The sequence below is a fragment of the Rhopalosiphum maidis genome, chromosome 1 (assembly GCF_003676215.2).
Source record: "Rhopalosiphum maidis isolate BTI-1 chromosome 1, ASM367621v3, whole genome shotgun sequence".
Lineage (NCBI taxonomy): Eukaryota > Metazoa > Arthropoda > Insecta > Hemiptera > Aphididae > Rhopalosiphum > Rhopalosiphum maidis.
The window spans coordinates 87,189,060-87,204,527 of NC_040877.1; the positions used below are offsets into that span (position 1 = coordinate 87,189,060).

Sequence of the window (15,468 nt, forward strand, 5' to 3'; positions counted from 1 at the left end):
TGAAATATAATATGGTAATAGTTTGTAAGGATTGCTTTAAAAAAAAATAATAAAAATATATGTCAAGTAGAAGTTTCATGAAGTATTATCTTAATTATTTTTAAAAAATTCTGTTTTAGTAGGAACAGAATTTAATTAATTGTATACATTTTGTAATACATTGTCTAAATAAAATTTCTAAAGTAAAATATTTTCTTTGGCAAGTACTACATGAAATGTTGATAGTTATTGATTTTTCATTTTATATTATGTAATATATTACCACAAATAATAACACAGTATTTGTTTAAATCGGTTTTTTTTTGTTATTCAATGTTAATTCATATTTACATACGTATAATGCAGTAACTTTATACTTTCGAATTAAAAAAAAGTGAGTTTTTTAATGATACGTTGATGTTTTCAGAAATGGGATCTAATAGACCCACGCAACTATGAATGTTTGAAAAGAAGAACGCGAGTGCTTAATAATGCGAGACGTTTCACGTTGCCCGCTCGCCGGCCACAGCACATAGTTTTATGTACCTACTTTTCTGTTTTATTTGTTTGCACTTTACATGGGTTGTATACAATTTAAACATTGCAATATGACTAGGAATTGAATTCAATACGGAACACTTATAAAGTTATAACTGTATCGATCTGTTGAATGAAGTAAGTACATATTGATATTATATATATTATAGGAATCTAATTCAATTAATTCATAATTCTTGAACCGCTTATCCAGCAGCGATTGCAGCCTTAGGGATGGAACTGTGTTTTTTTTTTTAAATGCTCTCCATACATTATTATTTAAATGACTCGAAAGAACCTATAAATATGTTTAACAAATACACACACACACACACACACACACACACACAGATATAAATAATATATTATATAATACTAGTTGATGAAGTGTCATCTGCTCTTAATCTAAATTCTTAAATAAATAAGTCATATGGTTTCAGACACTTGAGACGTATGATTTACCGGTGAAAATGTGTTGAATTTTTTTTTAATCTAATATTGACGACATTGCAGACGATAAAACAAGCACGTAAAGCATATATATATATATATATAACGGGAGATTCCATTAAACATATTAATCAGTACCGAATACAATAGATCTGATGAATATAACAAAATACAATAGAATATTATTGTTATTTTGAAATCGGATTGTAGAATACATTTTGTGGGTATCAAGGACGAATAAAATGAAAACAATTACGAGGGTTTTGATCCTCAGTAAAATTAATAACAAAAAGTTGTCCAAGATTAATACATTGAGGTTGATTTAGGGAAAAATAATGTGTTAATAGGAGCGCATAAATCGTACACGAAAAAAAATATTTCTAAATTCATTAAAATTATGACCTCTATATAATATGTAAAGATAATTACATTTTTCTATAAGCAACCATTATTATAGCTAATAATAAAATAAATTATTCACGAGAAAAGCATTTATAATTTAGGATATCAATTATATATTATTTAAAGTACACTAAAAATATTTTAAAAAATGTACACACACAGAACAACACTTTTTGAGTATTTTTAAATTCATTATGTCAGATTAACATCCGTAATTTACTCATACCGTTTTAATATTTTACCTATTGTTGTAGCCGTGGGTTGAATATTAGTCATACCGACACAGAATTAATACATTGATAACCCGTCGTGTTCCAATTCATATAATTTTTATCAAAAAACTTTTATTCCGGAAGTATATTTTTGAAAGATATTAGGTACAACAATAATACAGCAACTACATATTTTATAATACAGGTATAAAATGTTTTGATAAATAATATAAAGCATTTGAATAATTTTTAGTGTCTGGCACTGATAAAGTCATATTTTAATTATTTTTACACGCAAGAATATAAATCTCAATGGCATATTTAAATTTTTTTTTTTTAATGAAGAAAGGATATGTTTTTATACAGAGCTTACTAACTGAAGGGAAATTCTGCCTCTCCTTCATCATCTATATTAAAGTTGCGATGATTTAATAACACTATAAACACAAAATACGTTGCTAAAATGATATATAACCCGTTACCCGAGAGATTAAATATTTTTCGCTAAAATATCATATTAAGCAAATCATAATTAATAGAATTTACACTTATAATCATAGTCATAAACATATTTAAAACACAAAATTCAAATTTCTATTTTTTTTTTTTTTTTTTGACTCAATTCATCAACGACTTCATATTATGTCATAGTTTTGATATTTTGGTGACACGCAGATATGGACAAATCCATATAGTTTATTCTCAACTGTGCGTGGTCGTTAGAGTCGTTAGACTATAAATATTTTAATTACCTATTGTATCGATGACGAGTTAGGTATATTTTTAGTGTTTATATTCAGAATGTCCCATATTTTTTTTCTTGGAATCAACATTGCGCATTTGAGCAATTGATTATTATTATTGTTATTTATAAATTGTCGTCACCAGTGGTCAAAACATTTAAACGCCAACTACTTCGGACGTCTGTTTTTTTCTGTACAATAAAAATATCTATGTACGAATAATTAATACCGTCTTGGAATGTTGCAAAAAACTATTTGAAACAAAATAATAATAAGGAGGTCTCGATCCATTAGTAATACACCCCGTGTAAATACGTTACTGATGGATTTAGATTCTTTGTTCGTGTGTATAGTGTATGCACGCAACTTAACGAATAACATAACAATTACCCACCAGGTAGATGAAAACTTTTAAACATTTTGTAATCTTTACAAACGTACACTGCTACAAATTTTAAGTTCTATTTACGCGATGTTTGTGGAATAAGTTTATACTAAAAAGTACATTTTTCTTTTATTAAAATGTTCAAGATAGTTGCGTGTGTGACATGTAGCATGCAGCAGTACAGGAATATAATATTATTTAAATACACATTGCTAGTGCTGTGTGTATGTAGCACTCGGGTTAAATGGAATTAGTTATCTTTTAAATTAGAAAACATCTCTGTTGGCGAATAGTACCTACTTGTATGTAATAATATGTTTCTTAGAGTTATTTCGATCTAATGATGTTGTACTTACAGTTTAAAGTTAAAAAGTAAATTTACCGAATACTAAAGTCTCGTTTCTTAATAACATGGAATTAAACTTTTCAACTTGGTAAATAATTTTTAAAATTTAAACTTTTATAATCTATATGAATAAAAGAATGCAATGAAAAGGAAAAAAAAATAATTAAAAACATTTTTAATAAATAATTTATTTGGTTTAAAACTTTCTTTTTTTAAGAATTATTAGACCTTTTTTAACGATATGATCGAAATCAATAACATCCATCGTTCAAATCACTGATCGGTACCCAAGTAAAAGTAATCATAACATAATAAACATTGCGCTTTGGGTCGCATAACATTTTAGCGAACAAAATATTAATGACATAAAACGCTACACTATTCACACATATACGATAATATAATAATCGTAATAACACATTTTACGACATGATATATTAATATGATGGCAGTTAAAACGGTGCACTTCATTGCCGCGGTATTCGTACGTAAAATAGTAACGTAAACGACTTTGACTTACGCGACTTATGAAACGGCGGTATTTACCTACGAGTATTACGTACAATAACACGTAGACGAAAAAATGAATTCGACCGAATTTCGTGCAATACAATCGAATTGTATTGTTTTGTTTTGCGGTATAAAACCGCATGCGAGTGACGTTGAGCAGCGCTAGGGGATGCTGAGGGGTCGATCATTAGTGAGTTTATGCCTAGCTGTGTATTATATCATTAATAATACGATGAATAATATTGAAGCGACGCATTACCGCGCTAAATGCAAAATACACACGCTATACAGCGAGTGTCCTCGTTCATAGCTATCAACTACGTCCTGCCTTTAATTTGAAACTATGACACGGTTGTTGAAATTTGAATATTCGAATCAAAAACGATCTATACAAATGTTGGTTATCTCTGCAAACTACCTATATTTAAAGACAAATACAATTTAATGGTTAAAATTATTATAGGTAATATAAACAGAGCTCTCGAATACTTATAGCAATAATTTTCAAAAATACCAATAAATTGTCTTAAGTTATTGGTGTTACAGAAATATTTATTCAGATAATTTTCATTTATGTGACCTAATAATATGTATAAAATTCATAGTCAAGATAAAGTACATATATAATATTTAGTTATATTAATAAGTTTCCTACGTGCCTTATCGATGTCGGAGATGTATTTTCGTACTTTTTTTTTATTACTGCGGTAATGACGACGAAGAAACAGCGTGTTATCTATAAGCCATTTTTTTGTCTTTTGTATAGCATTTTTATTTGCATTAAATCGTATTATAATATATTATACAGGGTGCTTAGTGATTCACTAAGCACGATCGCTCAGTATATATATATATATATGGCAACTTAAATTTATTCTTATAATTATTTAAATAAATTCTATAAATTAAAATATTTTACCCATTTGCATAATATTGTATTCTATATCAGTGACACGGATAGCTTATACGAATTTCCAAATTATTATTACTTTTAAAAACAACGCACGATAAACATTTACCAAGCTTGTTCGTTTTCTTTTAGTGTCTAAAAGTTAATATCCTTTAATAATGGTTTCAGTGTCTTACATGATATATAAAATATATGTTTTATTTAGTCTATTATACTTATTATGACGAAGTACCTCCATTGGGAGGTCTTTAACTCTATATTTTCAGTCATTATTGTGTCTAGTATTATCTACCAACTAAGCTCATTGTTCAACACGTGTAACAGATAGCCTAACTGAAAATATTATTCAATATACTAGGATGATTTTTTAAAACGTAAAACGCCAATGTTTTAAAATTACTTAATATACCTAATATTACTATGGTATCGTCAAATCATCATAACCCCCATATCATTGAACATATATTTTATTATTATCAAGAAATAATGTTATTTTTAGTATATCGTAAATAAAATTTAATAATTCGAAAACTTTACTCGTTAGAATTTCGATATACCTATAATACCTATAATATTCACCTATATTTTTGAAAAAGTAATTAGATTAATCATTATTACAATAAAATATAGTGGTTTTTGTATCAACAGTATAATTTTTGATCAATATAAGACGATTATTATATATCATAAAAAAAAAAAACGGATATTTGAAACAAAATGGTGTTAAAATATATAAACTTGAAAATTCTAATTATGTAAATGCATTATTAAACGGACAAATGGGGGTGAGTATGCTCGATGAATCACTATATCTGTATAATGTGTGTTATTTGGGAAATCCGTCACCGTCGATTAATTGTACGTTAGTTTCAGTCATTTAGGTGATTTAATGTCAACAAAAAAGAAATATTATATATATATATCAAAAACACATCGCAGACACATGATTCATTACCAGCGGACGTCGAGTCGTACGTGCGTGTTGTACAGTCCTTGCATCCCGAGAGGTAGGGAAAGTCTATAAGAACCCGGTCATCGCGTCCACCTTCACCAGTGTTATTACTACCGATAACCGTGATACATTGTATTAACATATAATATTACATTATCTGTCGGAGTAATTATTGTCGCCAGTCGAACACACAAACTATGGCTCGATCATCGTCAAGTGTCACCATGAAAGTGAGTACTTACCTGATAAGTTTCAGTACAAATCCGTCGTTATTATAATATATTGTTATCTACCACAAAATAGTCAAATATTGTTTTAATCATTACAATATTATTAAAAATTTGAAGTTGTTCGTACATTTCTTATTTTTTATGTATAAAAAATAAAATTCAACAGTCTCTTCAGCGATTGTTATTCTGTGTAGGATATTATAATTTTACATTTTTTTTTCCGACGATTTGTCATTGCATAATATTATATATTGTCTGCTAATAATATTATAGTTATACAAAAGATTTACATAAGCTATTGTACGAAATTCAAAATGCTAGTGCGAGAATGGTCAATACGATTTGTTTACTATACCATTGACGATTTAACTATAATGCTTCCGCCCGCACGAGGGCAATGAATCGACATGTATGTCAAAAATAATAATACGTTTATCGATGGGCAATGATATAATAAGCTTATCAAGGTCGCGTGCGTTTTATAATTCACCTCCGTGCGTAAATCTTAATGTTTAGGAGTTTGTCGATATTACACAGGGTCATGCAGTCCCATAAAGACGGCAGAAACGGTATTTTACATATTTTTAAACAGTTGATTGCTGTTATTTTAAGTTATCGAAAAACGTCTTTCAACGAAATAAGTATCGATCGTTTTATAATTCGTTAGCTTTTGACGTACAGTAGCTAACGAGAAAACGATTTTTTTAAACACCCACTAAATTTACCTTTATTTCACGATTGAACCGCGATGCTAGCATAATAACAAAATGCAGTGCTATTCTTTGAATACAAACCACTTATTTTTCTTGTTTCCTTAAAAAATATATAGATATATTTTTAAATAATTTGAAACACTTAAAACATCAGTGATGATTGGAGTAAACTGTGACAATAAGGAATATCTTACTGAAACATAAAGTAGTGACTTTGCTCATACACAACTTAAAGGCTATATATTATTATTATTATTATTAATAAGAAAAAAAACATCAGTTGAATACTTTTAGATAGCACATCAATATTGTCTTTTATAAAAATTATTATGGAATAGTCATTAGTTTGTTGTGTTAGGTAAACTAATATAATATAATAACTTATAAGTACATGGTTTTACAATTATTTTCAAATTACAATTATTTATTAAATAGTATAATAAGTGTTTCGCGTTAAAAAAATTACCGTATATCATAATACCGGTTACGTTCATATTATGTCAGTTCGTAATATTTTCTTGACCAAATATAAAATGCATCGTAAATAATATATCTCGAAAATATTATACTAATAAATTTTAAAGAAGAATTTTTATTTTTATCTGTACTAATAATTATTATAATTTAAACATTTATTGGATTTTTCATTGAGCCTTAGAATTTACTATAGTTTAATGGGCTTGGAATTGTTTGGAAGTATATCAAAAAACTTACTGTATTTAAGTTTTCATTAATGTGTTTATTTATTTATTATTAATCGAGCTTTCAAGAATAAGCTAATAATTTAGGGTATTAAAATACATACCTATAAGTAGTGATCATAAGTTACGTTTTAAATGAATGCCTCGATAACAATTTTTCTACCATTAAATTTTTTAACAATTGTAAATACGCTCAATGTAAATTTAATAGTTTTTCTATGATTTTCTAAGATAATGTGTAGGCTTTAAAGTGACATGTTCTTAAAATTATAATTTTACATACAACATAAATTATGTCAATATATTCATGATTATGTATATATCTATTATATTATGTACCTGTGTATTTATTGTATTAATAATTATCTATCTGTCTGAGACCTATTGCTATTTTATAATACGTGTTTATTATTTTATTAAATACATAACTTATATACTTAAATTTTATATAAGTCACCTTTTCAACTATGATTTTGTCATATGTTTATCTGAATTTAAATACGCTTAATATAATATATTTATTTTTTGATGAACGTGATAAATTCTTAATGTGATTAAATTTAACTACCATTAAGATACCTCTATCTGAAATACAAAAAAAAAAAAATATCACATTCCCTCAGTTTATTTAGATCAAAATGCCTAACTAGTTTATAAATCCTTTTGTTTGATCCATCAAAGAATAAGTATGTACCCGTATTGACATCGCGCTAGCCGGAGATTACTATGTATTACAGTTTAGGAGCAAAAAAATTACCTCTTTCCGTAATGTAAAATTAAGAAAAAAAAAAGGTTTTTATCTTAAATAATATTATACTCGTAAGGGGGAGGACAAAGCTGAACAATACTTGGATGAATTTATTTTTCGAAAGCTTAAAAGAGAAACATTTTTAACTATAATTATTTAGCCTGCCTGCAATTTTAATAACAAACATAATATTTAAAAATTTATAATTATTATTATCAGTTACACGTATCTTATGACTATTAGTGTGGGTCGATAAATAAAATAATAACAATTACGATTTTCGGAATAGTGTTTTTATGTCTCAGCTGAAGCTTATGTTGTTGTCGCTAAAACATATTATTTAATTTGCATGTTGCTTGAGTGGTATTCGTAGGTACTCGTACAGTCAATAATAATGTTGTCGTACAGTATAGTTTTGAGTAGGGTGAATTTTCAATTAAAATTGTCGCTGTCATCATAAAATTTTCTAAGTACCTACAGATGGTGAATTCCAAATGTGTATTTCAAAGTAAACTCTCAATTTTGTAGAAATATGATAATATGACGATAACAGAAGGATAACTTGAAGAGTATTGGGTTCGAAAACAGCTGCTCAAAGTTGTAAGAGCCAATCGCCTTTATATAAATACTTGAGTATTCCCTTTTGCCAATTAATAACTATTTTAGTGTTAGAATTAAACTGATCTTTGATCAACAGCATCTTTATTATTATTTTAGATGTATTGAATTTGTGGTAAAGTGAATTAATGAATTAATAACTTTCTATAAACCGTCTGAATCTAAAGGTATCCAAAAAAATATCCAGTACTGCTGTTTAATTATCATTTCTTAATACTCGTATTATTATTACCATTCGTTTTATAATGCTTTAATCATACATGCTATATTATTAAAACAATATCGAAAAAACTTATTTTTCGTATCCATTACATATAAAAACATAGTGTTTCAGTAAATATTCAAATTCTCAAAAAGTATTAACTATTCTATTTTTTTTTTTTGCGTATTTACTTTTATAAACAATATAACATGCATTTTTAATTCAATTTATTTTTTTTAATGATTTTTGTTGAAGAAAATTTCAATATATAAAAATAGATTTTTAACGAGCTAGTTAGTGAATTATTTTGGAATGGAGTATTACAATTTTGCGGGATAATCATGTGCTACTCTATTCTCTTCATTCAAAAATTTTACTCTATTTAACCATCAACCAAATCAGTTATTAAATCAAAATCACTAAAAACTTTTTTTAATAACGTTTTCTATCTTACATAATGATGTTTATTATATATTTTTTTAAACTTTTGAATCAGTTGACTTTTTGTGCTATCGAACTTCGGTTACCGTAGATTCTACATATATATATCATTGTAATTGTGTTATGAATAATAATAATAGTTTTAGGTAAGAAATAACATATATTTTAGGAAAATTGCAGTTTTAAAAATTATACGTTTAATACTTTATATACATATTATTTTATACGTTACTTGGACTTGAAAAAATTGATAAATTTAACATGAACAAAATATTTCATATACTATAGTATAATTTTATTAAAGTAATTAAATTTAAATATATGTTTAATAAGTTGAAATTCAGTAATGCATTGAAAATTACTTCAAAATTTTTAGTTTTTAATCAAAGTTAGCTATTACAAAAATAGTTCCGCTATCAGTCTACCGACAATCTGACGTGTTAATAAGTATGTAATGTAGTCATGTAAGTAGCAAAATTTCATTAGGATTTATCTCTAGTTTATCGTTTATTTTAAAACGAAACAGGAAGTGTAATCGTAAAACACACGTGCATTTTCTTGGGTTATTATCTAAAACATGAGTAATAGTGAATAGTTGAAATGAAATTAGAAATTATTGAACCCAACGACTTTTTGATATGTGTTTAACTGTGGGTTGGCTTTTATCAATACAAATATAATAGGTACGTATTACAAAGTATTCGTAAAAAATAAACACTATTCATATATTTTATTTTATTTAAAGTTAATAATGTGATCCTATTAATTGTACATTGTACAGTATATAATACATATTTGATAATAAAAAAAAAAAAAACGTGAATGGAATTAATTATACGATATTTATTTACTGAGCTCGTTGAACTTGATTTTTAAAAATCTGAATACAATTTTAAAATGTCCATAGTTATTTTTTTTTTTATCAAAAATCTTTTAGCCAATAATAGGGGAATGTTTATAATTTTAAAATGAAATATTAATAATGTTTTATATTTATTTTCATGTTTTATTCATTCCGAATAAACTGATGTCACATTATCGACGTATTTATTATAAATATAATTTTATTAATAATTTTGTTATAACAATGCATTGTTTTTATATTTTGTATAGAGTGAAAATCTTTCCAAATCTTGCCGATCGTTAAGTATTCAAATTCGAATTATTCGCAATAGATCATAAATATTTATCGGTGAAAATAAGATAATTTATTTCGGGGAAACAACTTTGGGTTATGCGTGATTTCTTTTAAACTCTGTCTTGACAATTTCTGTTAATGTTTAAAGATCGGCAGTGCCTCACTCATAAACGTGCTCACGTACACACTTATATAGGGTTCTAGAGGTTATAAAAACTTACCCGGACCGGGCGAAGACACTTTTGCTGTTATTTTAAATTGAATTCCAATAAAAACACGTCAAAAAAGGGGGAAAGAAAGTTCTCCCTTGATTTCACTCTTACTTGGTGGAATTATAAGCGGAAAAACTGTATTACCTACCTTATACCGATTTTATTTCTGACTGGGCAGGTGGTTGAAGGTCTCGTCAATTTTACGGGTTGCGTCACCAAACAGGACCGATTTCATCTGCTCGGCTGTCACTGGGCAATTTTCATATCATAAATATTTTTTTCAACCTAATATTTTTGCACCATAAATTGACTATATACCACTCCAGAGGGGTTGAAACTGCCACCCACTAAATAAAGTTATTATGGCAGTTGTATATGTAGGTGTGTGATCTACGGCCGTGAATTAACATGGGCGCTATCGTTGGAGTGTCCGTGACGTTTTTACATAAACGTACTCGAAAATTCGCTGCCTGGTGAATGAGCCGAATAAAGTAGAGATAAATACGACCGATGAGTATACGCGTACATTTTTACGAATTATATAAACTGCAGTAGCCGTAAACGATTAAATTGTAAACTTTTTCTTTTTTTTTTTTATCGCCAATTTACTGTGTTCAATGTCCATCAGCCACGGTATGAGCTAGTATATTATATTATATAAAGTGATTATTTTTAAACACAACGAGAACGAAAATTTCGTTTTTTTTTTTTTTTATTTTAGTTTTTTAGGTCATTCTGAAATCAAATATAACACGTTGCTACTAGCCATAGTATATAATCGTATTACCATTATGTAGCAGGTAGACAGCACCGGCAAGAGCATTTGCGATTTATTTATTTTTATTGTAGACGTTTGATATTAATAAAATATTACAGCGAAGGGTTAATAAAATAAAAAGTTTATAAAAATTAAATTTATTTTTCTGTCATACAAATAGCATGCAGCACGCGGGAGGTAAAAAAAAAAAATGTTAACAAAATTCTGTGAACATATCATATATTGAGATTACATTACTATTATTATGTATTATACATTTTACTATGAAAACGGTTATAAAATAATACAATACTTGGTCAACGGTACAAAGATGAATTGTTACAGTACAAATCATAACAATTTTTAAATTTATTTGGATGACTTCCAAAGCCCATTGGCTGTATGTCGGGAAATATTCGTCCTTTTTATTCCGAAAAATAGTTTCGAATGTCAACATGCCGTTTTTGAGACTTCAGTAAGGAATTATAATTCTAAGAATGGTTAAGACATTTATCCCCGGAGTAGACGTTTTAATGCGTTAGTACAATAATGTAATTTATAAGACGATACACAATAATCCGCGGGACAATCACAATAAAAATGAAAACATTTCGCTTGCCGTTTACTCGACGCGCGTTTGTTTGATACAACAATATTTTCACGGACTAAAACTGCACATATTACCAGTCTATAATAACATATTAAGTATCGATCATTATTACAGTAATTAAAAATGTTTTTCTCTCAATAGGTATTCGTATTGGCCGTATGCGTGTGCGCCGCCCTCGCACGCCCGGAAGACGCGAAAATGGAAAACAAACCGGCTGCGCTCAAATCCGAAACCTTGGCCGCACCACTTCCGACGAACATTGTAAAACGAGCTGCTGACACGACTCAGCTGGACTCGTCGCTCCCGAACGTCAGCGAAGACGTACTCGATAAAGCTCTTAGCGACAGGAGATTCGTGCAAAGGCAGCTCAAGTGCGCCACGGGCGAGGGACCGTGCGACCCCATCGGACGAAAAATTAAAGGTCAGTGTAAACAACAATAATCATCCAAGAGATTAGTTATGTTATTATTGCGCTATGTACACACGGGTCGGGTAAGAGTGTTTGGTTAGGTCGGGCGATTTCGATAGAATATCGTTGTCAGTATTTCCGGTATTTTGTAAGAAAATAAAAATAATAATACCTACAATGATATATTGTTTAACACTATTTATGGTAATGTCGTTTAAAATATTTGAAACGATTCTAATCTGACACCATTGATTTGTGCCGTACACTGACGACGATAGATTATTTACCGGAATGTTGTTTAAGGTCAAGTGAGTTCTCAGTTTACTCATTTACTCACAGCGGCTTTTATTTTTATCTCAAATAAGTACCTATTGCTCAGTGCACGGGTATATCTGCGTTCGAGTAGTAAATTAATTATTGCACTGTACTTATGACGAGCACTTATATATAACTGCAGTTAGCCTATTCGCATCGAATTTAAATACCACTTAACTCGAACATAATATTATGATATGTCTCGTGTGTTAAACCAAAGTGTATATACAGTGGATTCCGCTTAACGTGGGCACCGGTTAATATGGGCATCCGCTTAATACGGGCAAAATGGTCTGGTCCCAATATAAATGTATATTAACAAGGTTAAAAAAAGCCGCGCAATATAGGCACTCGATACGGTTAATGTGGGCAATATTATTTTACCACAGTGTTAGAATATACACATAGGTATTTAAAAAAGACTAATTTAATCGGGTTTCGTCATATCTATGAGATTGTGTTTGTCGAAAGTAATAAAAAGCACTAGGTACCATTTAAATCTGAAAAAACCCTTTTCTGCATATTGTACGAAAATGGCACTAATTAGTTTTTCGTAGTTTCTATTGTTGAAAATAAAGTAACAACATTACGGTCAGCCACTTACATCTACCTAGCAGTGAAATTTTGAACTTTAGATGAAAAATAAACGACTGAAAATATTATTGTTGTGCAAAGTAAAAAACTACCCACTTTATGTTACAACAATAACAATATGATACTATAATGATACTACCGATCTTTGGTAAAAAAAAAATCTGTCTTGTAGTACTTTTTGTCCAAAATATTTTAAAAATAAAATAGATTTTTAAGTATAATACTTATTGAAATATTCAAATATATCATAACTTAATTATGTGCCAAAAATTAATTCTTAATCAACTTTTAAGGGTTGTTTCACTTGAATATTTTTTAAATATTTTTCCCATCCTCCTGGGGTTTTTTACAATAAATACATTTTTATCGGAAAAAATAAAAATTCATGCAGAAAAGGATTTTGTTGACTTTTTTTGATATTTTATACATATATTTTTTTTTTTGCCAATTTCGATTTTTATGGGCAACCTCTTAATGTGGGCAAACAGGGTTGGTCCCAACGTGCCCACATTAAGCGGAATCCACTGTATATATATTTACCTATTGGTTAAATGAATAAAGTTACCTAAAAATATAATCACAAAAAACAAAAATAACAATGCACAAAATATTAATTAAATAATTCGGCAATAGGTACATTTGTCCATTCAGAAATATTTTATTCTGACACGTGCACGCGGTAAAAAATCATATTATATTTCGTTGGCGGTCCTAACAATATAAATTGACGAACAACGAACATTTGGAAAGTTTTATTCGTCTTTGTAGTTTAATGACCGGTCTTCAATTTGTTACTCGTTGCACGGTGCAAGGTAACTTGCATCTCGCCGTTGATGCATTGTATTAATTATATGCATTGTGTATATCGATGCATTGATTTCGCCGTCGTTCTGTCCAGTCGTATTTAATATCATCTGCCCAGACGAATTACATAATAATATTACGACCACGCGTAACATATAAACATATAATCAATGACGATACATGATAATAATAATTATTATTGTATTCATCTTGATTATTATCATAACGTGCATAATGCTTTTCTGTTTCTGTCATCGCGATTTCGTGGGCGCTTTATTTCAATCGAATTGTCTTTTCTCGTTTTCAGCTCACGCGCCCCTGGTGTTGAGAGGAATGTGCGTCAAGTGCTCGCAGACGGAAATCAAACAGATTCAACGCGTCATGTCACACATACAGAAGAATTATCCCAAGGAGTACACCAAGATGCTGAAACAGTACCAGAGCGGATTCTAATCACGCGGCGGCGTCCATGCACAGCACTCCTGTCCGTCACCACCGTTTTCGGCGTAATATTTATATTGAAAAATCATAAATAATAATAATAATAATAATATATTATACACAAGTACAACAATCGAATATCAAATCTTTTAAGTGTCACTCGTCACGACTTACTACGAGCCGGCTGTAATGCGCGTACCACATGTACGGTCGTTGTTCTGATCATTATTTTTTAGCATTATTCTAGTTTTATCGTTTTATTTTATTTTATTTTTTTTTTTTTATGTAAATAAATGACTGATCGTAGTTTTAATCACGTGAATTTATTGTGTTGTTATCCTCCGCACCTATTGTTGTCGACGCCGTTTCGCTCTGAAACTTAAAATACCCGCAGAAATCTATAATAATAAACGTATTACTAGTTCCGCACACACTTCACATTCACCCTCTTCGCGATCGGATCAACCGAAAACCTTCGTCAAGCAGTAGTAGTTGTATATTATTATTAAAATTCAATGCCGCCCAATACGATTTGTTCACCCGCGATTTCAATACACGCCAATACAGATCCAATTATATCAACGCGTATTATTCATATTATTTTTTTCTCACTCCAATATTATTGTGCGCCGTTCGATTTTCTCGTCGCGCGCCTTTCTAACCGCATAATAAATCATAATATATTGCTTACGCGTGTACTGTTGCGTATAATAAGTGTTGTGGCGGTGGTGTACAGTATGTGTTTTGTTCGTTGTCCTGTTGTACACATTACACTGTACAGGTTACAATAATATTATGTACCTGACGATATCAGAATTGTATACATAAGGGTAAATTGGATTGAACCCGTCCGCCTACCTATACACATAATATTATTAAAACTCGCCTAGCTGTGTTTGACTTTTTTTTCAGTTATTTTAAAATACGTATTAATATTGTATAATCAAATAATTCAATGCGACCTTTAACATCATCCAATAACAAGTACCATCCCAGTCGATCGATATAATAATATCATCTCTTCAGTTCCGCTAGTACAGCATGCGTTTTATTACTCGCGACGCGTAGAGGGTACACCGGTAAAATAAACCAATTGTAAAACGCTATTA

General features: G+C 29.2%; 1 protein-coding gene across 1 annotated transcript; it reads left to right on the forward strand.

The window, feature by feature from the left end:
• Positions 1-5,527: 5,527 nt before the first annotated feature.
• Positions 5,528-14,678, forward strand: LOC113555587 (ejaculatory bulb-specific protein 3-like). Its single transcript, XM_026960031.1, has 3 exons — positions 5,528-5,656; positions 11,938-12,217; positions 14,226-14,678. The coding sequence occupies exons 1-3, from the start codon at positions 5,624-5,626 to the stop codon at positions 14,369-14,371; spliced, it is 459 nt and encodes a 152-aa protein (XP_026815832.1). The 5' UTR covers positions 5,528-5,623; the 3' UTR covers positions 14,372-14,678.
• The last annotated feature ends 790 nt before the right edge of the window (positions 14,679-15,468 follow it).